Raw genomic sequence first — 27,439 nt, forward strand, 5'->3', positions numbered from 1 at the left:
ATGCTACGTTTTAATGAATATATTCAATTTCTATTGAACAATATAATTTGTGTGCGGTCTATTGTTTTTATTGTTATTTACTCCTATTTAGTTTTTTTTTTTTGCTTAGAAGACTAGTAAAAGATATTGTTCTTTATCTCTTTCTTGCTACTTTATGTTAAAGGCTTTATAGACTTCAGATCACTTATTTTTTAATAAAAAAAATAAAAAAAAATTGACTGTTTAAATATTACTAAATAATATCAAATAAACCATATGCATCTTTCTCCTTTAACATTTCCTTAATGCAGGAAACCTACTTTAGACCATCATTATGATTAAAAAAGTAATGTTTTAGGTAACGGGGAACTACAATCATCCTCAGGGACCTAGTGTGACAGCGCCATCTATTGTTGAACCATTCACAGGGACCTTGTGTAACACAGCACCATCTATTGGTTGAACGTTCATAGTCACCAATATGTTGCATATATTTTACATGATGTGACGTGATAACATTTTTGAGCTGGTATAAGTTTGGCATATATTCCCCAGACATCCCCTTCCCTTTTTCCGAATCAGATAGATTTCATGATTGTAATTTTACCTATATAGTTACTGTTGGTTATGTTTAGATTGAGTGGGTCATCCCAAGCTAAGTGTAAGTTATTAGGGGTTATTCCTTTGAAACAGTTTGTTTTGTCTTGGTTCTTTCAGGGATTCCAGTGTCAAAGTTTTTAGGACCATGCTTTCTGGCTAAACTTTTAGGAGTCTATTTATGAGCAGCGAATGCTGCTTCCGACCCTCTCCGCTTCAGTTCCGACTGAAGCGGAAAGTTAAGAAGCAAGCGGCCCTAAGACCCCTGCTCCTTAACTCGTCCGCCACCCTCAGAGGTGGCGGACAGCAATCAATCCAATTTAATACGATCGGGTTGATTGACACCCTCCTGCTAGCGGCCGTCGGTTCACGCTGTCGGCATTTATCGATGTGCGGCGGAACTTGATTCGCTATAGCAGATCATGTCTGTTCCGCACCTACATAAATAGACCCCTTACTGTAGTGAAGAGCTGTAGGTAAAGAGCAGACCTGAGAGCCAAAAGTGTGTTTGTTAAGATGGCATCCAGAGCTGGCCTGAGAGAATAGAAAGTCATCTTTATAAAGTACAGCGTTGAGAGCTAGCAGAGGGATAGATTCCTGGCAGGGGAGGGGATGCTGCCCAACAATCTCTCAGGGCGGTAGGGCCCACTATTCTGGTGCTGTCCTGGGGGAGAACAGAGAAAAAGGGACAGACTACGTATCAGGAGAGGTCTGAATCCCAAGTCGGGGACCAGCCACTCCTGTTACCGATTACATGGTATATCTATAGCACTGTCATATTTAATCTGCGGTATTTATATCATAATCATACTTTTTTATTTTCCCTTTTGAATAACCGCCTTGGCACTTTGACAGCGTTTGCACAGCCAATTGGAGGGGCACCACATGCACTATGTATTTCTATAGCAGTGCACACTTGTGATGCTTCTGGCAGGCAGGACTTTATGTCACTGCAACTGTTTATGCGCAGTTTGCAAGCAGTATTCCAATATCAGTCTAATGTAAATAAAGAAGTGACGCGCTGGTTGAATAGACTGCTAATCAGAAGACACTTGCAACTGGGTACACAAGGTCACAGTGACATCTGATCCTACTTGCTAGCAGCAGAGTGAGAACACAACACTGCTGGGAGAGACAGAAGCGAGAGAGAGAGAGAGAGAGAGAGAGAGAGAGAGAGAGAGAGAGAAGAGAGAGAGAGAGAGAGAGAGAGAGAGAGAGAGAGAAAGAAAGAAAGAAGAAAGAAGAAAGAGAGAGAGAGAGAGAAAGAAAGAGAGAGAGGAGAGAGAGAGAGAAAGAAAGAAAGAGGAGAGAGAGAAAGAAAGAAAGAGAGAGGAGAGAGAGAGAGAGAGAGAGATAGAGAAAGAAGAGAGAGAGAGAGAGAGAGAGAGAGAGAGAGAGAGAGAGAGAGAGAGAGAGAGGGGAAAAAGAGAAAAACAGAGAGAGAGCGAGAGAGAAAAATAGAAAGAAAGAGAAAGAAAGAAAGAATGTGTGATAGAGAGAGAAAGAACGATAGAGAGAGAGACAGAGAGACAGAGAAAGAGAGAGAGACAGAGAAAAAGAGAGAGAGGGAGAGAGAGCGAGAGAGTGAGAGAGAGTGAGAGAGAGGGGGAGAGAGAGAGCGAGAGAGAGCGAAAGAAAGAGAGAAAGGAAAGAGAAAGAGAGAAGGAAAGAGAGAGAGAGAAAGAGAGAGAGACGAGAAAGATAGAGAGAGATAGAGAGAGAGAGAGAGAGAGAGAGAGAAAGAGATAAAGAGATAAAGAGAGAGAGAAAGGAGATAGGGAAAGAGAGAGAAAGTGAGAGAGAAAGCGAGAGAGAGAGTGAGAGAGAGAGAGAGAGAGAGCGAGAAAGAGAGAGAGAGAAAGAGAGAGAGAAAGCGAGAAAGAGAGAGAGAGAGAGAAAGCGAGAGAGAGAAAGCGAGAGAGAGAGAGAAAGCGAGAGAGAGAAAGCGAGAGAGAAAGCGAGAAGAAAGCGAGAAAGAGAGAGAGAGGATTAGGAAATAAAAAAGGGATCTTTTTATGTAAATAGTACTTGCAGATTAAATTATGAAGTTAAATGTAACGACAAGTGCTATTATGTTTATGATGTTTTAAAGCAAATGTACTGCAGGTTACTATCACTTTAATAAAATAAAATCTTGGTTTTAGTTACAGGGACAGTACCCTTTTAATGAAAGACATTTCTGTTGTGTTGCTTTAGAATAACATATTAGCCAAGTCAATGTTTTTAAAACAAATTAACATCCTTTCTACTGCAATTATTTTTCAATGTATTGTACAATGTATTGGGAACACAGCACACAATTCAAGTCTTGCAGAGTGCACTGTTGTTATACTGTCTCTGCTGTGATTATTTTTCAATGGGCAGAGACCCCCCCCACTATTTGTTTTATATGGAGGTACCAATCTGGGCTTTAATCCACAGATAACTAGGCAAAACCGCTGTCATAAAGTTAGTATATAGTGCATTGCTTTGCCGTTGTTATCTGATAAATCCAATTAGGTGCTGCTATGTAGCAAGTTAGCCTTGAACAGGTGCATTTTAGGTTCTGAAAATTAGAAACTGCTCAATTTGCAGAGCTAATTACATGAAAATGAGACTAGATAGATAAATAGATAGATAGAAATATATACACACACATAATATATATATATTTAAATTTAAATCTCAGGTGTTTACTGTCCCTTTAAACATCACATAGCACCACAGAATCCACTTCTGTGAGCACAGACCGTACAAATGCAACAGACTGAAAAACCTCAACCTACTGGCACAAACATGTTCTGAGACTTCTGGAGAGCGATTAGTGCTGGAACTTACAATAGGAAAAATGTGGGTATATTTTCCCTGCACAGAAAACATAAACAATTCTTTGCAGACAAAGCAGATAAGGAAGCGTTTGGTCTTAAAAGAAGAATAAACACACAAAGAAAAAGAAAGCTATAGATGTAGACTTGAAAAAAATTATTATGAATAACATTAGACAAAACAAACAAATATACTGTGAATTTGCTTTGTAGAATAAGGTTTAACATATATAATATTAAAGCACTGATCTGAACATGTAATTTAACTTGATCTTACATACAGAATGCTGCTTCAGTTAAAGGACAGTCTACACCAAAATTGTTATTGTATAAAAAAATAGACAATGCCTTTACTACCCATTCCCCAGTTTTGCACAACCAACATTGTTATATTAATATTCTTTATAACATTAAACCTCTACATTGCCTGCCTGTTTCTAAGTCACTATAGACAGCCTCTTATCACATGCTTTTTTATTTTATTTTCCCAACAGGAGACTGCTAGTTCATGTGGGCCAGATAGATAACATTGTGCTCACACCGGGGAGTTATTTAAGATTCAGCACAACACAGCATTAAATGGCTAAAATGCAAGTCAATAGATAATAAATAAAAGTCATATGATCAGGGGGGGGGGCTGTCACAAGAGGGTTAGATACAAGGTAATCAAAAGAAGTAAAAAGTATATAAATATAACTGTGTTGGTTGTGCAAAACTGGGGAATGGGAAATAAAGGGATTATCTATGTTTTAAAACAATAAAAATTCTAGTGTAAACTGTCCCTGGAAGTGTAAAATCCTGGCATTTTTTTCTAAATTTGCTAGTTTATATTTTCTACTGCCATATTATGTCTGCCTGGTGCCAGCATGACATTGTGGTTGCAAACTATTTAACTAAACATTCCGGATATTTCAATCAGCTGGCCAGAAAACTATATATATATATATAGTATATAATATATATATATATATACACAGTATATATATTTGTGGTGTGGGAAGTAGATTACAACTGCAGTTAGTGCAGCTGTAAGCTTTCTGGTATAGGGTTCGCAAAAACTTCAGTTTAATCTATGAATAGAATATTTGGTACACAATATTTATAAAAAATAAGTGATTGAGAGATGAAATATATCCTGAATATAAATAACAAGATTCACGTGTATAAATACATACATATATGCGTATCTTTGAAAGAATAATGTCACCTAATATTATATTAATATGAGAGCATATATAAATGAATTTTAAAAGTCTTTTTAAAGTTCTTATAAAGACCTACACACGTGCACAAATATGTGGTATATATACCGGTATATAAATATATATATATATACTATATATATATATATATATAGTATATATATATATATTGTATATTTTGGGGGGACAAAACAGTGGCTGCTATGAATGAACCCACCAGTAAGTGGGAGAACCCTTTCTTGGTAATTCCCTTAAATAAAATTTTAGAAAAAAAAGAGTGCTGGAAGGAATTCAGTGCCAATCGGTAGGCCCTCCAAAAGAATATTGATATATTATGAATTCATAAACATTGAATATGACAATATAACATTAGTATAAAGTGAGGAAAAAATAATATTGAGTGAAACTTTATCTTGTTTCTGAAGGAAACATAAAGATAAAAAATAATAATAATAATAATAATAATAGTCCCAAATTGCAGGATGAAAAGGTGATTCCCAGAGAATAGGTTCAGAGGTGTCCGAAAAGTTAATATGCACAGGAGGCATGTATATTGTACTTACTAGACACTCTCCCCCCCCCAATCATATGAGTAAGTGTGAAGCGTGATCTACCGATTCCAACGAATGGTGTGAGGACTGCGTGGTCCAATAGTGTTTTCAACTTCGCCCCTACTGTCTCCAGAAAGTTGTCCCGCCCAATTCTGATATGGGAACTTGTCACCGGTTTGGCAGGTTATGTTGACACCCGGGTAATCCCCTCAGCAGATTGCAGGTCTAGAACCTCCAGACAGTGAAACACTGTATGCTGGAGTTGTGCGCAGTCGGGAGGGTTCTAGACCTGCAATCTTCTGAGGGGATTACCCGGGTGTCAACATAACCTGCCAACCGGTGCAAGTCACATATCAGAATTGGGCAACCAACTTTTATATTCAATGTTTATGAATTCATAATATATCAATATTCTTTTGGAGGGCCTACCAATTGGCGCTGTGTTCCTTCCAGCACTCTTTTTCTAATATATATATATATATATATATATATATACTGGACATACATCTGATCTAAGTGGTGATTTGAGCCTATAAGTGGACAGGGGCAATAGATCCAGATGCTGTCTGATCTGAGGTATAATCTGGTCATGTGACTGGGAGGGGCAACAGAGTGATGGTGAGGTCTAATATGGACATCTGGCTGAGACGGGCAGCAATATCAATGAGGTCTGATCATGGTAATAGTGTCTAATCTGAGATCTGATGCGGGTAACACACAGGCAGAGCTAAGTTGAGGTCTGATTTGAGCATATGGCTTACAGACTATACAAGCACATGAAGTTGATCTGTTACACTACCTCCCTTATCAGCTGCTGATTCTCAGATTTTTTTCCCTGGATAACAGTTGCAGTCTTGCTGGTATGGCTGTTGAGCCTTGGATGATACGCCATCTTCTGCACTGATTGGCTACTAAGTAGGTTTAGTTGACAAAGCAGCACGTCTGATTTGCTTAGTGACTATAGAAGGCACAAGGTGAGGAGTAGTTTACTCCAGCTCGCCTATTCACTAGTGTACACTCTGTCGTCTTTGCTCAGTGAGAAGGAAATACTTTGAGAAATCGGATGATCCTATTTGGAAAACATTTAAGGAAGAATATCGTAGTTTAGTATGAAGTGAGATTTATTTTGTTAAATGGGGTTAAGTGCAGGAAACCATGGTTAATAAACAATATGTTGCAGAGTATGAAGAGGTTATGATATTTATTCTATGGACAATGTGTATTAAACTTAAGGTGACCAGATTTTCCAGGCCCATTTCAGGACACTTTAAAGTGATGGTAAACTCTCCCCTTTATAAAATCAGATCTGGAATTAAGCACTTTTTAGATGAAGTTTAATTCATATGCTGTAATGAAGATGCAGTATAACTTAGTTATTAATATAGATAGAAATTCAAATATTGCATGCTCCTCCGCCCACTTCAAAAGTAAACTTTTCTGTGAGCTAACAGAGTGAATTGTTGTCCAATCAGCGCTCTCCCCATATGCACTTTTGTTGTAGCTAGAGCATTGATTGGAGAGTAATTCAATCATTTAGCTGACAGGAAAATGACTTTGAAGTGGGTGGTGTAACGTGGGTATTTGAATTTTCATATCTATATTAATAACTAAGTTATACTGCATCTTCATTACAGCTAATGAATTAAACTTCATCTAAAATAGCGCTTACATTCCAGATCTGATTTTTATAAAGGGGAGAGTTTACCATCACTTTTAGACTCCTATAAGGGAAACCTCATAAATGTTGAGGAGGTGTAAAAAAAACTGTGTAACATTTATTTTATTATTACATTTTTTATTTAAAATAGTAATGTGAAAATAATTAACTACGAGTAAGTCTCTGCATGAATTGAAAATTATATATGAGTTGTAGAATGCAGTCAGCTGATTTTGTGGAAATTTAATTAGTTCTTGTCATTTAAACACCGGGACAGGGAAATCCATTCGGGGCAAATTCAGGACAATCCGGGACAGCAAAGCTTAGCCCTTTAAAAATTAGGGACAGAGTGACCAAATTCAGTACTGTTGATAAAAAATAGGGACATCTGGTCATCTTAAAGGGACAGTCTACTCCAGAATTTGTATTGTTTAAAAAGATAATAATCCCTTAATTACCCATTCCCGTAGTTTTGCATAACAAGCACATTTAAATAATATACTTTTTACCTCTGTGATCACCTTGTTATCTAAGCCTCTGCAGACTGCCCCTTATTTCAGTTCTTTTGACAGACTTGCATTTTAGCCAATCAGTGCTGACTCTTAGGTAAATCCACAGCGTGAGCACAATTTTTATCTAATATGACACACACAAACTAATGCCCCCTAGCTGTGAAAAAACGTGTCAAATGCAATCAGATAAGAGGCAGCCTTCAAGGGCTTAGAAACTAGCGTATAAAGCCAACCTTGGTTTAGCTTTCAACTAAGAATACCAAGAGAACAAAGAAAATATGATGATAAAAGTAAATCATGAAAGGTTTAATTTTGACTATATTGTCCCTTTTTTATACTGTACAAAAAAAAATGAATAGTAAGGCATCCCAGAATCCCACAAATGCAGAATCATGTCACCATCAATCTCACATCAGCTGATGTATTTTCTACACATAACAAGGTGATGGTTCAGACACCTCCCGTTGCAAAGCACAACAGGATATTTGTGTTGCTAAAACAAAACCATGTTTGCACTTGCAAATGGCTGGAAAATACCACTGCACATAGCAGAGAAAACCAATGTCACTTTTTCATTGCAAGTATCTGATCACACGACTAGATAGCTGATCCTATGTTTTTTCAGCACAGTTCTTTTCATAGAAAAACAAACGCTGTATGCATTCATAGGCAGTGCCACTCGAGGTGTAGTGGACTTGCAATAACTGTTACATAACATCATAGTGTGCACTTTAAACCTTGAAATTCAAAGGTTAAATATGTAATGGGGCATATGAAATCTTTTAACACAACGCTTAAAGGGACATAAATGAGGTATAATAAAATGTTGTAATGTGCTACACTATTGCTTGCAGAAAACTGTGTGTTTAATTGCCACAAAGAGGTTAAGCACATAGGAAAAGAAAGTTCTGAATTGGCAATGCACTACCATTCCTGAACTTAAAGGGACACTGAACCCAAATTTTTTTCTTTTGTGATTCAGATAGAGCATGACATTTTAAGCAACTTTCTAATTTACTCCTGTTATCAAATTTTTTTTATTCTCTTGGTATCTTTATTTGAAATGAAAGAATGTAAGTTTAGATGCCGGCCCATTTTTGGTGAACAACCTGGGTTGTCCTTGCTGATTGGTGGATAAATTCATCCACTAAGTAAAAAAGTGCTGTCAGGAGTACTGAACCAAAAAAAAGCTTAGATGCCCTTCTTATTTCAAATAAATATAGCAAGAGAACGAAGAAGAAAAATCATAATAGGAGTAATTAGAAAGTTGCTTAAAAATGCAAGCTCTATCTGAATCACGAAAGAAAATTTTTTGGGTTCAGTGTCTCTTTAAAGGGACAGTCAACACCAGAAATGTTGAAGTTTTAAAAGATAGATATCCCTTAATTACCTCATTCCCCAGTTTTGCATAACCACACATTTATAATAAAACATGTTTTACCTCTGTAATTACCTTGTATCTAAGCCTCTGTAGACTGCCATCCTTATTTTAGTTATTTTGACAGACTTGCAGTTTAGCCAATCAGTGCTCACTCCTCCTTAAATTCACAGCATGAGCTCAATGTTATCTATATGAACACATGAACTAATACCCTCTAGTGGTGAAAAACTGTCAAATGCAGAGGCAGCCTTCAAGGTCTAAGAAATTAGCATATGAACTTCCTAGGTTTAGCTTTCAAATAAGAATACCAAGAGAACAAAGCAAAATGGTGATAAAAGTAATTGGAACGTTGTTTAAAATTACATACTCCATCTGAATCATGAAAGTTTTTTTTTGGACTTGACTGTCCCTTTATTGAGGCTGGTGATTGGTGGCTACACATATAGGTCAACCTTACTGGCTCAATGCCTGTGTTCAGCTTTGAATCAGTAGTGCAATGCCTGTCCTAAGCTGACTTTAATTATATATTTAAAGGGCCAGTAACCCCACCAAATAAGGTTATATAATAATGCACACAGTGCAGAATTATATAACTTTAGCCTAGCGTCACGTTTCTTAAGCAGCGTATAGCAAAGATATTTCGCTACGATAATCTATTTTTCAGAACGCCGCTCCTGGTTCTACCTGAGCGGGTCTGTTTTTTACCTAAGCGCATCGGGCACGCTGTCTAGTCACAGCACGCCCGATCGCGCCATAAACTGAATGTAGCTCGCTCTCGCTACCATACCCGAGCGGGAGCGAGCACATTCAGTTTAATGGCTATACGCTGCTTAAGAAACGTGACGCTAGGCTAAAGTTATATAATTCTGCACTGTGTGCATTATTATATAACCTTATTTGGTGGGGTTACTGGCCCTTTAATTCCATTTTTAATAAAAAAATACTTTATATAGACTTCATTAGTTCATAATATATTCGGGCCTCTAGGATTTAAGGGAGCTGAGTTTTGAGGGGTTTAAAAAATTACCATCCATTGTTGCAGTTACTGTGCACTTCCTGGTTTTGGGACTTGGTGATTGATTCCCCCATTTGGCCACTTTGTAGTTTCCAGGAAGCATGCAGGGGGGTTTTTTCGATTAGCCCTGCCCCCCCTTGATGACGACACATGATCATCATCCACTCTGAACGCCTTGCGTGGATGACGACCAGGTAATCATAGAGGTAAAAATTATATTAATAGAACAGTGTTGGTTATGCAGAACTGGAGAATGGGTAATAAAGGAATTATCTATCTTTTTATAGACAATAACAGTTTTCAAATAGACTGTCACACACCAAATTCTGAGGTTATCTATTGGCACTACAGTGGATTCAAAATATTTGTTTAGCCTTTACAGCTCATAATGTCATTCAAAACATTTCTTTAACAGTACAAACAATTTATATACAGAAGAATACAGCATATAAAATGTATATTTTGTAATCTATTTTAATGCATGTTTTGTAGGCTCGGATCCAATCGCTATTGCAGTACTTTTCATTTTGGATATAGTCTGAGCAGTACAGCCAGTAAGAGGCTGTATTGCTGAAATAATTTTACAAATGTTTAGAGAACACGCCAGACCCGGCAGAGAAATTTCAGTTACGTCCATGGAACACCCCTGTTCATCGCACTAGCAGAGGTGGGGAAACTCATTTTACAAAAAGGAAAAAAATACGCTTGGATTTGAATTTTGTATTATATGTATGAATTTTAAAGCATTTTTTACATGAGTGGTGCAGTTTTAATATGCTTTTGCTGTGTACATTAAACAGTTATTTTTCCTGTGTAATTTCAATATAGTTTTAATTTTTCCATAAGATACAATTTTTGCAGAACAATTTTGTTACAAATTTAAATGCAATTTAAAAATACATTTTTTTATATTTATTCAATATTTTATTTATTTGTTTTATATGATTATTAAATTATGATTCAGAGACCTACTATAATGTATGAATCACCTCGACAAACTACAAAAATATTCATAACTCTATTTAATTAATGTTAGTTAAAGGGGCGGTAAAGTCAAAATTAAACAAATTGATTGGATAGAGCATGAAATTTGAAACAACTTCCCAACTTACTTTTATTGTCAATTTTACTAAGTTCTTTTGATATCCTTGGTTAAAAAGTAATCCTAGGTGCACTCAGGAGCGTTTTCGTGTCTTAAGTCATCTACTATGCATAGTTACAAACACTGCATCCATAGACTGCTATAGACTCGTGCACGCTCCTAAGCTCATATCTGGCTACTTAGTTTTAGCCTTCAACAAAGGATACCAAAAGAACAAAGTCAATTTATAATAGAACTAGATTGGAAGGTTGTTTAAAACTACATCTATCTGAATCATGAAAGTTTAATTTTGATTTACTGTCCCTTTAAGGACAAAATATTTTATTAGAAGACGGTGGTGTCTGCTAAATGTATGAACAAAGCTGTCTGCTCTCACTATTACATCATCTACATGGAACAGAAAGAGAATTGAACCTTACCAGGTAGTTGTCGTCTTCTGGTTCCCTGAGTAACTGTGCTGTCGCACATCGATATTCGTAGCACCAGCTGGAATTCGAACAACAGTATTGTAGCCTTTAAAACAAGTGACAAGTATTTTAAAAATTATTTATGTCATTTTTAAAGGGACATTTGCATGCTATAATATTATAATATTATAAAAATTATAATATTATTGGGGGCAGACGGTTGACGGATATTTTTTGGATAGATTTAATCAAATGAATAACATAATTCCTCTTCTTAGTCTGAATTGTGTGTGATAAGGGGTTGTAACCTGATCTTCTAGTCACACCTAGCATATTTTGCATATGCTGGTTTAAACAGTAATAACGTTTACTAGAAGCATTTTTGCTATTGGAACTATATTGCAAAAATGCTTCTATTTAAAGGAACACTGAACCCAAGTTTATTCTTTTGTGATTCAGATAGAGCATGCAATTTTAAGCAACTTTCTAATTTACTCCTATTAGTACATTTTCTTCGTTCACTTGCTATCTTTATTTGAAAAAGAAGGCATCTAAGCTTATTCTTTGTTTCAGGACTCTGGACAGCACTTTTTTATTGGTGGATGAATTTATCCACCAATCAGCAAGAATAACCCAGGTTATTCACCAAAAATGGGCCGGGCATCTAAATTACATTTTTGCATTTCAAATAAAGATACCAAGAGAAGGAAGAAAATTTGATAATAGGAGTAAATTAGAAAGTTGCTTAAAATTGCATGCTCTATCTGAATCGTGAAAAAAAAAAATTTGGGTACAGTGTCCCTTTAAAATTGAAATTTCACCACACACACCTTTAATTTTGACCTTCTATCCTTTTTAAAGACCTCTCCAATTACACACTTCTTTATTCCTAACAAAGTGGCATCTCCAAGATTTTTGTTTATGGAAGGGCACTTGCCAGAGGCTCACCAGTGTTTTTTTTGGGTGGTACCATAACAGGGACGGGAGGTCAATGAGATTTGTTGAGTGTCATGGACGAGTGTTCTGTGGGCGGGGTCAAAAGCTGTGGGAACCTGGGCAAATGAAATCTGATCACAATGGGGGGGTGCACATAATCAGCCAGTCATTATGCGGAGGGCTAGTGCTACCCCCGGTGATACACTGTTATTATTTGAATGCCCCCATTGTGTATAACATTGAAGGAATATTGATATTTCTATTTTATATTGGCATTTATTCACCTATCTAAATGTATGTAAAAGCATTCTGGAATTCATATAGGTTGTTATCATTCTTACAAATATCCATGCCCAATAGTGTATGTAAGTTCCTTACCGTAATGTACAATATTGTATGTTCCAGCAATAGTTTTGCAAGAGGAATTGTCCCCTCCACAGACACCGCATTTATCTCTTCTGGCTTTCGAATTTAAGACATGGTCACATCCAGCTTGCTTTAAAAAAATGAGAAGCAAAAAGAAAAAAAAATAACAAAAATAAAAAAACAAAAAACAAAATATGAAATATATTGTAAATAAATAAATTCTTGAATGTTGGTTTAACATTATGCTAATATAGATATATATTTGCAATATACATTCATTATTTATTTTGCATCCTTTTTCCACTGCTTAAGAAGGAATGTAAGCTTAGGGAGCCGGCCATTTTTGGTTCAGCACCTGGGTAGCGCTTGCTGAATTGGTGGCTAAATGTAGCCACCAATCAACAAGCGCTACCCAGGGTGCTAAACCAAAAATGGGACGGCTACAAAGCTTACATTCCTGCTTTTTCAAATAAAGATAGCAAGAAAACAAAGAAAAATTGATATTAGGAGTAAATACAAAGTTGCTTAAAATTGCATTGCTTCTATCTGAATCATGAAAGAAAAAAAATGGGTTTAGTATCCATTTAACCCCTTAATGACAACTGACGTACCAGGTACGTCATGCATTAACAAGCAGTTAATGACAATGGACGTACCTGGTACGTCAGTTGTCTAACAGAGTGCTGGAAGTGATCACAATCACTTCCAGCAGCTCTGAGGGTATTGCAGTGATGCCTCGATATGGTGGCATCCTGCAATACCCCTTTACAAGCCTCCGATGCAGAGAGAGCCACTCTGTGGCCCTCTCTGCACCGGTAGTGATGGTGCCGATGGTGCCTTTGCCCAGTGGGAGGAGGGAGCGTGCGATGTGCGCGCGTGCGTGTGAATGCGCGTGCACGTGGATGCGCGTGCACGTGCGCGCATTACCACACTGACACCAATGAAGGAAGGGGAAAAAAAAAAGTTTAAAAAAAAAAAGTTACATTTTTTTTTTTTACATATAAAAGGATCTGGGAGGGGGAGGGGGTGGGGGTATTGTGGGGGGGCTGCTACACTACAGAAATAAATTTGTATAAAAAATACAAATAAAAAAGTTATAAATAAAATTTAAATAGTTTGGCCAGTGGGGCCAAACTGGGTACTGGCAGACAGCTGCCAGTACCCAAGATGCGGTAATTAGGTAGGGAGAGGGTTAGAGAGCTGGAGGGGGGGGGATCAGGGAGGTTGGTGCTAAGGCAGGGGGTCCATCACAACTAAAATATTTTATAATTTTTATTTAAAAAAAAAAAAAAAACTTTTATTTAGTACTGGCAGACTTTCTGCCAGTACTTAAGATGGCGGTAACAATTGTGGGGTGGGGGAGGGAAGAGAGCTGTTTTGGGAGGGATCAGGGGGTGGGATGTGTCAGGTGGGAGGCTTGATCTCTAAAATTAACCCTGCAAGCTCCCTACAAGCTACCTAATTTAACCCCTTCACTGCTGGGCATAATTCACGTGTGGTTGCGCAGCAGCATTTAGCGGCTTCTAATTACCAAAAGCAACGCCAAAGCCATATAAGTCTGCTATTTCTGAACAAAGGGGATCCCAGAGAAGCTTTTACAACAATTTCTGCATAATAGCACAAGCTGTTTGTAAATAATTTCAGTGAGAAACCTAAAATTGTGAAAAATGTAAAGTTTTTTTTTTTATTTGCTCGCATTTTGGCGGTGAAATGGTGGCATAAAATATACCAAAATGGGCCTAGATCAATACTTGGGTTGTCTACTACACTACACTAAAGCTAAAATTAACCCTACAAGCTCCCTAATTAACCCCTTCACTCCTGGGCATAAAACATGTGTGGTGCGCAGCGGCATTTAGCGGCCTTCTAATTACCAAAAAGCAACCACAAAGCCATATAAGTCTGTTATTTCTGAACAAAGGGGATCCCAGAGAAGCATTTACAACCATTTGTGCATAATTGCAGAAGCTGTTTGTAATAATTTCAGTGGGAAACCTAAAGTTTGTGACACAATTTGTGAAAAAGTGAACTTTTTTTTTTTTTTTATCGCATTTGGCGGTGAAATGGTGGCATGAAATATACCAAAATGGGCCTAGATCAATACTTTGGGATGTCTTCTAAAACAAAATATATACATGTCAAGGATATTCAGGTATTCCTGACAGATATCAGGGTTCCAAAGTAACTAGCGCTCATTTTGAAAAAAAGTGGTTTGGAAATAGCAAAGTGCTACTTGTATTTATTGCCCCATAAATTGCAAAAAAAGCAAAGAACATGTAAACATTGGGTATTTCTAAACTCAGGACAAAATTTAGAAACTATTTAGCATGGGTGTTTTTTGGTGGGTTGTAGATGGTGTAACAGATTTTGGGGGTCAAAGTTAGAAAAGTGTGTGTTTTTCCATTTTTTTCCTCATATTTTATCATTTTTTTTTAGTAAATTATAAGATATGATGAAAATAATGGTATCTTTAGAAAGTCCATTTAATGACGAGAAAAACGGTATATAATATGTGTGGGTACAGTAAACGAGTAAGAGGAAAATTACAGCTAAACGCAAACACTGCAGAAATGTAAAAATAGCCATTGTCATTAAGGGTAAGAAAATTGAAAAATGGTCCGGTCATTAAGGGGTTAAAGAGACAGTAAAGTCAAAAATAAATGTTCATGATTTAGATAGGGCATGCAATTTTAAACAAGTTTCCAATTTACTTTTATTATCAAATTTGTTTTGTTCTCTTGGTATTGTTTGCTGAAGACTAAACCTTGGTAGGCTGATAGGAGCTTATGAACGTGCACGTGTCTATAGCAGTCTATGGCAGCAGTGTTTGTAACTATACTACAAACAATGTTGCAAATACTGCTTCCAGATGGCTTAAAACACGTGCACACTACTGAGCTCAACTAGGATACTATTTAACAAAGGATACCAAGAAAACTAAGCAAAATTTATAATAGAAGTATAAAGGGCCATGCTCTATCCAATCAATTTAATTTAAAATTTGACTTTACTGTCTCTTTAAAAAAGGCAACTCAATGAGTGGTTGGACAGCACTACAGCGCATGAGCAATCTGTCATTGTGTTGCTTTTGATTCTAGTGCAGAGTTGCCAGAGCGCATTCTTCAATATGTGGGACGGATGTTACAGAGAATTATGAATAAGTAGGACTGATGAAAGCAGACATCAATGAGATTTTAAATGTAGGATTTGTTAGGGTGAAATGAAGCAATTGTATGTTACAAGTCACTAAGCAAACCAATGTAAAAAAATATTTATTGGAACATTTAAAAAATACACAAAGAAAGTGTCTTTTAATATGCAATTGCTTCATTTTACATTTACAATCCTACATTTTGAGCCTTATTGAAGTCTGCTTTCTCTGGTCATGCTTATTCGTAGTATGTTCCATGGGTCCTGGATTGGCGGTTGGTCTGGATCGTACACACTGGGTTATCGGAGGGGGCTCAGTGAGATGAGAATTTAAAGGGACAGTCAACACTCGACACAACCGGATTCCATATGTTTGTAACGCAAACAAAGATCCGCCTGCACCGGCTCGCTTCTCTATTACCTCTATCCTTGTCCTAGGAATCCTTCCAAATACATACATTAATGTAGTCTAAATATGGCACACTCCCCCCACGGTTACGTACTAACCTTCTCTTCCAATCCATCCTCCAATCAGAATGGAATCCTCGATCAGAATCTTCAAACTCGTTCACAGCGTTTTGCACATGCGCGATTCAATAGGAACCAAGAAAGCAGAACTTTATTCTCCCAAATAGTTTTTGACGTATTATATTTTTAACAGTACCGTATTACTTAACACCAATCTAATTTATTGGATGCGTCAAGTCCGATTGCTGTGTACGATCCGATTTACAAATGCGCATGAGCAATGACATATTGTGCGCGTCATCAATCCCTTCATGAACGAGCGTGATTTGGAAGTGAGATGGGGAAGGAGGAGGAGGGGGAAGGAGTTTGGCAGCCATATTTCGACTAGAGTAACGTATGTACTTGGAAGGATTACTAGGACAAGGATAGACGTAATAGAGAAGGGAGCCAGTGCAGGCGGATGTTCGTTTGCGTTACAAACATATGGAATCTGGATGTGTTGGGTGTTGACTGTCTCTTTAATCCTAGACTGGCTTATACTCGCTGCAATAATAATGTTCATATTATTGATATGAACATTTACCTTGGACGCTTTCAAATCTTTTTTGCTATTACTACAGATGATTAATGGTACCACTGATCGATAGGTAGATGAAATGTTAACACTCACCTTCTTCATAAACTTAGTGCAATAAATGTTTTTCAAAAGATTGCATGACATTTAAAGGGACAGTCAAGTCCAAAATAAACTTTCATGATTCAAATAGGGCATGCAATTTTAAACAACTTTCCATTTTACTTTTATCACCAATTTTGTTTTGTTCTCTTGGTATTCTTAGTTGAAAGCTAAACCTAGGAAGGCTCATATGCTAATTTCTTAGACCTTGAAGGCTGCCTCTTATGTGAATGCATTTTGACAGTTTTTCACTACTAGAGGCCGTTATTTCATGTGTGTCATATAGATAACATTGGCCTCACGCACGTGAATTTACCTAGGAGTAAGCACTGATTGGCAAAAATGCAAGTCTGTCAAAAGAACTGAAATAAGGGGGTGTTCTAAAATAAGTTGTCTACCATAGGAATGTGTCCCACCACGTCACTTCCGGTGGACACATTCAGCTGCTGGAGGTTTGTGGCGCTCACTGCGCATGCGCTAGAGGCCCAACCTCCTACAAACAGCTGATCGAGGAAATATATGTCACACCACACTGAGCGCACGTTACTGGTTGCAAAATCAGACCGAACAAGCTGTCTGTCATCAGATTTTGTAACCAGAAAGTGCGCCAGACGGGTCGCAACGACTTGCACAGCTATTAACCCCTTATACTCAGTCAACAAGTTCATCCAGTCCCTTCACTGTGTAACAATCTGAGGGGGGGGGCAGTATTTGAAACAAGTTATCTCTTTTTGTGAGTCTCGGTCACCCTCTGTCAATCATCTTTTCTTATTCACAAAAAGAGATAACTTGTTTCAAATACTCCCCCCTCAGATTGTTACACAGTGAAGGGACTGGCTAAACTTATTGACTGAGTTATAAGGGGTTAATAGCTGTGCAAGTCGTTGCAGCCGTTGTGTGGTGGTGTACAGATTCTGCGACCCGTCTGCCACACTTTCTGGTTATAAAATCCGGTGACAGACAGCTTGTTCCGTCTGATTTTGCAACCAGTAACGTGTGGTGCCATATATTTCCTCGACCTGTGTAAATCAGCTGTTTTAAGGAGGTTGTGCCACAAACCTCAAGCAGCTGATTCACGTCACTGGAAGTGACGTGGTAGACACATTCTTATTATTCTTATTTTAGAACAGGAGCAGTTTGCAGAGGCTTAGATACAAGTTAATCACAGAGGTAAAAAGTATATTATTATAACTGTTGGCTGTGCAAAACTGGGGAATGTGTAATAAAGGTATCTATCTTTTAAAACAACAAACAATTTGGTGTTGACTGTCCCTTTAATGATTTACTGTCCATTTTTGTTTCTCATCTAAAAGTTAACTGCAGCTTGGTGCTACTGAGTCTATAATAAAACAATATGTGGTGTGAAATTCATTAGATCAATTGTCTGACATTAAAGGGACAGTCAACACCAACATTGTTATTATTTAAAAAAAGATAATGCCGTTACTACCCATTTGTCAGCTTTACACAACCAACTCCAGCTCCTAAGCTTAAATTCTTGCTTTTTACAAATAAAGATAGAAAAAAGAAAAATTTATAATAGTAAATTAGAAAGTTGCTTAAAATTGCATACTCTATATGAATCATGAAAGTTTAATTTTGACTAGACTATCCCTTTAAACAGCTATTATTTGCATTTTTTTTATAAAAAAATAAATAAAAAAGTCAGCTGTTCTTTTTTCATGGATGATTGAAAATCGTTGAGTAAAACGATCCATTAATTTTCTATCTTTGCATTAATGGATGTTACAACAACTTTGGCTGTTTCAGCTATGTGATCTTACAAGAGCAGCAGAGTATAGAAGTGAGAGACTTAAATTACTGCATTAACCTCCTATATATTCACCCTAGCATGAAACAATATATCCTAAATACTGTTTTTATCTGCCTCCACCTGTTTAAACAGCACAATTAAAATGCCAAAGTAAATGTAACAGATTACTGTCTAAACTGAAAGGGACACTAAACCCCAATTTTTTCTTTCATGATTCAGGTACAGCATGCAATTTTAAGCAACTTTCTAATTTACTCCTATTATCAATTTTTATTTGTTCTCTTGCTATCTTTATTTAAAAAGCAGGAATGTGATGCATAGGAACCGGCCCATTTTTAGTTGAGAACCTGGGTTATGCTTACTTATTGGTGGGTAAATGTAATCCTCCAATAAGCAAGCGGTATCCATGGTGCTGAACCTAAAATGGGCTGGCTGCTTTTAAAATAAAGACAGCAAGAGAACAAAGAGAAATTGATAATAGGAGTAAATTAGAAAATTGCTTAAAATGTCATGCTCTATCTGAATTATGAAAGAAAAAAATTGGGTTCAGTGTCCCTTTAAGAGAGCACAAATGACATTTCATGGCACACAAAAAAGAGAAAAAAAAGCACATTTACTTTGTAATTTAAACTAATTATTTTTAGAGTTTTTTTCTTTTTGTCATTTACCAATATTTTATAATCTGTAAAAGTTTACATTTAAAATATGGTATTTTTTTCTGGAGTGTCTATTTTGGAACATTGCTTGGATGGTGCTATATCCTACAGCAGGGCTCAACAAACCCAGGTGCCAGGAAGCCACTGGGGCCTTAAAATTAGGCCCTGGATTCCTGGCTCCCATAGGTAGCCCCCGCCATCTTCTATTTTATAACAGTTCATGTGGCTCATAGAACGAGTTCCAGTGTGAAGGATTCTAGCATCACTCAAAATGACTTCAAAATCTTATACAACAAATTATTATAAAAAAAACAAACCAAACCAGACAAATCTCCTTCTATAAAACAGCCCACTCTAACATAGGCACAAAATACAAATATAAAATAGATAAAGGAGAGAGGTATAAATATTACTATGTTCCAAAATGTTTCACGGTGCAATCCTCAGAGCTAAATGTAATAATAAACAAAAAAAGGAAAGAACCAAAGGATATACAATTCTACCCTTTGAAAGAGAGGATATACAGCACTCGTAAATAGAAAAAAAAATATTTATTTAACCTTCTGCAATATAGCAAAACCAGTGAGCGTACAAACACTCGACATATTAACCTGTTTAAAATATAAGAGACAAAACGGTACCGCTGTCACTAATAAACTAGCATAAACTTAAAGGGACACTGAACCCAATTTTTTTCTTTTGTGATTCATATAGAGCAAACAATTTTAAGCAACTTTCTAATTTACTCCTATTATCAATTTTTCTTTGTTCTCTTGCTTTCTTTATTTGAAAAAGAAGGCATCTAAGCTAAGGAGTCAGCCAATTTGTGGTTCAGCACCATGGACAGCAGTTGTTTATTGGTGTTGTCCAATCAGCAAGGACAACCCAGGTTGTTCACCAAAAATGGGCCGGCATCTAAACTTAAATTCTTGATTTTCAAATAAAGATAGCAAGAGAATGAAGAAAAATTGATAATAGGAGTAAATTAGAAAGTTGCTTAAAATTGCATGCTCTATCTGAATCCTGAAAGAAATAATTTTGGGTACAGTGTCCCTTTAAAGCTGTAAATGCATTGCCTATTGAACGAACATTTCACCACCTCATAAATCCAGTAATATTTAATGATAATGATAATAATAATGTGATTATTCGGAATCTTTAACTAATTCTAAAGTTATCAGTGGAACGTAATATATGTAAAAAAAAATGAGTTTATTGTTTTAATGACTTATTCAGAGCTTTATTGGTGAACATGTAGGAATTAAGGGGGATTTGAACGTTTAATATCTTAAGGTACCAACTAAAGATGCCAAAAAGTTATGCATTATGACAAGAGGGTAGTTTTGGTGGTGAGGTAATACTTTCTACTGCATGTTCCTGTTTTTATTATTTAAATCTCCATTTTGTCCACATTTAAAGGGATATTTTAGAGTAAAAAATGTATTATTAAACAAATGCCCTTTTTTTTTTACTATATGTGTAACTCCTATAATGGCCCTTTAATCAAAACTCTACCGTTATTAATAGAGCATTAATAACGTGAAAAAAGAAGCCATTTTGTTAATGCAAGAATACTACAGAAATGGTTGTGGTCAACTTTGTCTTTTTTAACAGATTTTCATGTCCCTTTATTTTACAAAGAGTGCTGTTAAAGCGCTTGTAGACCATATATTATAATTCAGGAAGTATGTAATAAATATTTACCCGACACAATCCTTGCACACAGATATCATTAGTGTCTGGCCCACATGATGTTCCGTCAACGACTCTGTCCCTGAGTTGGTAATAGGCCGTACTTCCTGCTACACGGCAAAAAAGCTTGCACCGATCTTTCATTAATACTGTAAAAGCAAAACCACATTAAAAGTAAAAGCTGTGTGATGAAGACATGAAGAAATGAAAGATACAAGGGATGTGCATTTGTTTTGTTACGAATACCAATTTGTAATGAAAATGCAGATATTCATTTAATTTTAACAAAATTAATATCCGAATGTATGCACTTAACTAATTTAAAGAATAATGAATATAATTAATGAGTATGTTTGTTATTCTTTAAATTAGATGTATTACTTACCTGTAGAGTGTGGCCCTCTAGGGCCACACTAATGCCCCTATTAGCGCAGCTCCCCAGCACACTACAGGTACATTAGCGTGGTGGATCCATTCTCCTGTAGCGCAGACAGGGGGTGCGCTAATCCGACCTTCTTTACAGAGTCCAGGGCCTAATAGGAGAAAGAAGGGACGGATTAGCACGCCCCCCCCCCCCGTGCTAAAGGAGAAAGGATCCGCAAGCGAATGCACTTGTTGCACTTGCCGCACTTATAGGGGCATTAGCGCAGCTAGGGAGTCTATGAAGACGAAAAGGATTAGCGCAGCTCCCCAGCACGCTACAGGTTAAGTATCAAAGGTGACAGAAGTAGAGAACATTAATGTTAACGAATATTAAGTTAATTTTAAACTAACCAAATACTGAATAGTGCAGCTCACGAATATTCAGTGCGGCACGAGTCTAGAATTATGAGCCAGAAATACTTACTTCCGCTATATTTTGGAACCCAGCGCACATTAGGAGGTAGTCCGTTAATATTAAAATGCTTCCCATCAAAGTCTGCACACTGCTCTTCCCTAAAGTCTTTCTTTTGCTTGGCACACGGTTCAGTATTGCACGATTTAAATTTCATTCGGCGTCCAACGCAATATTTACCGCCATTTTTAGGTCTGCAGCAATCATGTAAGAAAGGATGATAGCAAAATAAGTCAGATTGTTTTTAGTAGCTATTTAATTACATTTGTGTTCAATAGTATTTCAATTATTTTAATTAACCCCTTCCTGCCCTTAAGATGTTCTTTGCCGTCCTAACTGCACTGGGCTTTAGCTCCCTTAGACCGGCATAGAACGTTCCAGCCGTTTGACTTTACTGAAGCTGAAGCCAAAGACGCTTCCTGAATGGAATTGCGGGCCGGAGGGAGTGCCTAGCGACATAGGTACTCCCCCTGATGCAATCCTATAATTGATATCACACGATCGCGTGATTTCAATTTTTACTTGTTTGTTTACATCGGGACTTTTCTTTGTTGAAAGCTAAACCTAGGTAGGCTCATATGCTAATTTCTAGTCCCTTGAAGGCCGTCTCTTATCTAAATGCATTTGACAGTTTTTCATAGCTAGAAGGTGTTACTAGTTCATGTGTGCCATATAGATAACATTGTGCTCACGACCGTGGAGTTACTTATGAGAGGGCACTGATTGGCTAAAATGCAAGTCCATCAAAAGAACTGAAATAAATTGGCAGTCTGCTGAGGCTTAGATACAAGGTAATCACAGAGGTAAAAAGCATATTAATATAACCATGTTGGATATACAAAATTGGAGGTTGGGTAATAAAGGGATTATCTATTTTTTTAAACAATAAAAATTCTGGAGTGGACTGTCCCTTTAATTTTGACTTTACTGTCCTTTTAATTTGTTTCAGAAACCTTTAGACTTGGCTGATGTATTATTCTATAACAAAAGAGAAATGTCTGTAATAATACCCAGTGTTTACTGCACCTTTAACTCTGCATCATAACCTAGTTCTATGAGCATTTTTATGTCTGCCTTGCTGCACTTAAAGGGACAGTCTACTAGAGAATTGTTTTTGTTTAAAAATAAAGATAATCCCTTTATTACCCATTCCCCAGTTTTGCAAACCAACACAGTTATGTTAATATACTTTTTAAATCTGTGATAACCTTGTATCTAAGCCTCTGCAGACTGCCCCCTTATCTCATTTCTTTTGACAGAATTGCATTTTAGCCAATCAGTGCCCTCTCATAAGTAACTCCACAGGCATGAGCACAATGCTATCTATATGGCACACATGAACTAACACCCTCTAGCATCGCTGCAACAAAGTATCTGGTGCAAACAATGATCAGCATCTAATTTCTTTGTATGAAAAGATGCACATGTAAAATTTAAAGGGACATGAAACCCAACATTTTCTTTCATGATTCAGATAGATCATGTGATTTTAAACAACTTTCTAATTTACTTCTATTATCAATTTTTCTTAGTTCTCTTTGTATCTTTTGTTGAAAAAGCAGGGAAGTAAGATCAAGATCCGACACATTGGATCACTATATGGCAGGAGTTTTGCAAGATTGTCATCCAATTTGCAAGAGCACTAGAGGGCAGCACTATTTCCTGCCATGTAGAGCTCCAAATTCCTACCTAGGTATCTCTTCAACACAGAATATCATGGAATTAAGCAAATTTGATAAAAGAAGTAAATTGGAATTTTTTTTAGAAATAGTTTGTTCTGTTTAAATAAAAAAAATAACATTTTTGGGTTTCATATCCCTTTAACTAAAAGGCAGATTAAATAAACACATACATAACTAGATTGATAAATAAATACATAAATAAATTTACTCTGGCTTGTTGCACTCTCGGATTCCAGTTTTTATGCCACCACCACAGGATCTTGAACAGGCACCAAATGGGCTCCACGATCCCCAAGATCCATCAACTACGCGCAAATCACGTTCTTTGGGAATACAAACTCCATACTTGCAGTGCTATTGTTAAAAAAACAAACAAACAAAAATTAAATAAAAACGCATTTTAACTTTTATTTTATTTTTTAGCAATTAATTGTGTATCTGAAAAAAAAAGAAATTAATTAAAAAATACATATATAATAAATACAGTGGATGCCTTAGTGCAGGGGTGCCCAATAGGTAGATTGGGATCTACAAGTAGATCCCGAAGGCGCTGCTGGTAGATCGCGGCCGATTTGATCAAAATGATGTGGTCAAGTTACACAATCTCAACACTGGGCGTGAGTAGCGTATGGTTTTTATCTACCGCAGTGTGTGAAGGAGCAGGTCATTATACAGTCTGATGGTCGGACACAAAAAGTGCTACAGGATTGGATCTTGAGGGACATCGATTTCAACCAATCAATGTAGATGATTTTTGAACGACAACACAATTGGCCTATCAAAAGCATGGTTGAGTGAGTACCCAGGTGCTGAACTAAAAATGGGCCGGTTCTTAAGCTTAGATTCCTGCTTTTTTAAATTAAGATAGCACGAAAACAAAGAAAAATTGATAATAGGAATAAATTGGAAAGTTGCTTAAAATTGCTGCTCTATGTGAATAATGAAAGGAAAAAATGTGGCTTTAGTATCCCTTGAGCGCTAGCTCAACCACCTTTAGAGCAATCTGGTGGCTCCCATCGACTCCCACCTCGGCGATTGGGACTGTATAGCTAAAGGCATCGCCGGGGCTTCCCATTACGTGCAGTGACGTCACGCGCAATCACCTAACCTTTCCAATGGTATAAGTCTTGAGGATTTTTTTTTTTAAATAGTAAAAAACAAGGAAAAATTTAAGCTTAGCACTTAAAGGGTTAAAGTTGCTTCATTCTCTTGACATCCTTTTTTGAAGGAGCAGCATTTTACTACTGGGAGATAGCTTAAAGGGACATTAAACACTTTGAGATGGTAACATAAAATGATAAATGGTATATAAAAAAAAACTCTACAATATATTATTTATTTTGTCCCCTTTTCTTGTAATTCCATTCTGAAATTGTGAGCTTTTCAGTTCCTGATAGAAATGGAAGTGCAGAACTCTGTTATATTCCACACAGCCATTAGCTGCACACTCTAGGGACCTATTTATAACTGTCTCTAATTGGCCACAGCAGAGAAGGTAACCTAAGTTACAACATGGCAGCTCCCACTGTTTTATAGACACTAAAACTTTACACTTATTTTGTCAATATTTAAACAGCTAATGAAACTTAAAAAAATACATCTACGTGTTATTCTCAGACTAATCATTACTTTGAATGCATAATTATATCTAGCATTCTTTTTTTTTTTTTTACCCCTCAGAACAAAACAAACATTTTTAATAACAAAAATAATAAATAAATGAAAATGCTCCACCAAAGACAAAAAACAAATTGAGTAATGAAAATAAAACAGTGGATTGCAATATTATATGCATCACGATCCACTGTTTACATTAGAGTCACAAGAAACTGATTTGAAATGCGCATGCATGCTTGGTTTAATGACAGAGCCATGAACACTCTTGCTGGGACAAGAAAGGGGGCGGGAGCCAAAAAGATTGTGGGCGGGGCTGACACATAAGAATATTCTGCATGAATGGGAGTGTCCCAAGCGGCATTGTGTGAGGACAATTTACTAAAAAATGTATGCAGAAGATTGTGCAGATAGAAAATTATATGCAAGGAAAAGATTAACAGAAATGGGGAATGATTATATAACTTTGTTTGCAGTTACTTTAAAAGGGACATGAAACCCAATTTTTTTTTCTTTCACGAGTTACAAGGAGCATACAATTTTAAACAACTTTCCAATTTACGTCTATGATAAAGCAAATAATAATATAAGTTAATTGAAATGTTGTTTAAAATTGTATTCTCTATCCGAATCATGAAAGAAACAATTTGGGTTTTATATCCCTTTAAGAATAAATCACACAGGAAGTTTTATTTGTAAAGAAATGAAATAAAGATGTGTTCTGTTTTATTCACTATAATGAACCAAGCAAAAATGTTCTGTTTCCCATACTTGAACAATCTTTAACCATGCATGTTCTACCTGCGGGTCATGAGAGAGACAATCATTTTCAACAATGTGTGTAACTCAATATTTTAGGTTTTTTTTTTCTTGAAGTGCATGAATGGAATTTTTGTTCTCTGAAAGAATGAAATTCCTACCTTATCTCTAAGTGCCATTTCAAATTTTATAGCAATAATTACATCGAGGATGGGCATTTTGTTTGCAATTGCCCATTCGTAGCAAATCTCTTTGAGCTAGGCACTCTTTATCAGAGGAATGCTTTGGATTTATCTTTATATAAATCTTTGGGATATTTCTCTAACGAAGATCGGAGAGTCCATCACTGGCAAAATAATAAGTCTCACAAAAAAAGGTTGCAATTTCTTCAACGCTTACATTTCCGACTAAGTACTAGAAACTAGCTGCTGTTGTTTATTTTTATGGACAACTTATGTTAAAATCATCTTCTTCTGCTTAGCGGGACATAGTTTTGCTATCTCCTAAAGAAACGGAAGCACATTGAAAATATGAATTTACCCCTGTAGGTTTCACTGAGATGGGGCTAAATTGCAAGATGAGTGTAACCAACATAGTGTGACTTGGGTGGCTAAAAGAATAGCGCACCATTTGGTATTACAAGTGGATGGTTTACCGGAGAATCATTTGTCATTTTTTCGAGGGCACCCTATACTATTATAATGGACAGTGGACAGCAGCACTGTCATGGGGGTCACACTTGACTCTAAACTCACATTCAATCCACATATACAAGCGCTCACCAAAACCTACGCATCACTTCCAGACCTTGCAAGAAACTACTCGCACTGACTACTGCTACTTTTAAACGGCCATCCCAAACACCGCCTCTGCTCCTCTAATCTATTATGAATGCTTCAGCTAGACTCATCCACCTAAGTCGCCGATCTACATCAGCTGATTCACTCTGCTAGTCTCTATACTGGCTCCCCATACACTACAGAATACTATTCAAAAAATTAACCCTGCCTTACAAAGCACTTAACAGTCTCACTCCCAACTATATTTCCTCTCTTATCTCCAAATATTCCCCAACATGTCCTCTTTAATCAACCTCTAACCTTAGACCACTACTATTATGTCTATGTCCCTATCCCACCTCCAAGATTTCTCACACGCTGCTCCTGTCCTCTGGAAGTCTATTCCCCATAAGACTGTCTCCAACCTTGTATAGCTTCAGACGCTCTTTAAAAAAACACCTATTCAGAGAGACTTACCATCTCCTATCTGTTTTTTAATCCTAACCAAAATAATAAATTAACTGGCTTGACTCACTGCTGCAACTTCAATGCATGTGACAAGTTACCACAATCCTTATGTCTCTGTAGACTGTAAGCTCTCCGTAGCAGAGCCCTCTTCCTCCTGGTACTATATTTAGTTAGTATGTTATGTTTTTATAACTTATCACAAGTCCTTGTCATTGTATACCTCTATCTCTGTACCCAGCAAGACAAAATTTTGCGGGGCTATACAAATACATAACAATAAAAAGGGTTTACTTTAGGTCTTAAAAAGCCCTACATTTTACAGAGGTATTTTGAATTACGCTCTAACACAACACCTAACTCACTACTTGTAAAACTAG

At 36.7% G+C, this 27,439-nt stretch overlaps 1 protein-coding gene across 1 annotated transcript in view; it reads right to left on the bottom strand.

Moving 5' to 3' along the window:
- The window catches only part of ADAMTS9 (ADAM metallopeptidase with thrombospondin type 1 motif 9), a 527,878-nt gene that overhangs the window by 347,678 nt on the left and 152,761 nt on the right, over window positions 1-27,439 (bottom strand). Inside the window, exons 12-17 of the mRNA XM_053721004.1 lie at window positions 23,651-23,796; window positions 21,773-21,954; window positions 20,938-21,074; window positions 12,522-12,639; window positions 11,220-11,313; window positions 587-597 (exon numbers count right to left, since the gene is read on the bottom strand). Of these exons, the coding sequence (XP_053576979.1) occupies window positions 587-597; window positions 11,220-11,313; window positions 12,522-12,639; window positions 20,938-21,074; window positions 21,773-21,954; window positions 23,651-23,796 (688 nt within the window). The remainder of the gene's footprint in view (window positions 1-586; window positions 598-11,219; window positions 11,314-12,521; window positions 12,640-20,937; window positions 21,075-21,772; window positions 21,955-23,650; window positions 23,797-27,439) is intronic.

This window comes from Bombina bombina, chromosome 7 (assembly GCF_027579735.1).
Source record: "Bombina bombina isolate aBomBom1 chromosome 7, aBomBom1.pri, whole genome shotgun sequence".
NCBI classification, from domain to species: domain Eukaryota; kingdom Metazoa; phylum Chordata; class Amphibia; order Anura; family Bombinatoridae; genus Bombina; species Bombina bombina.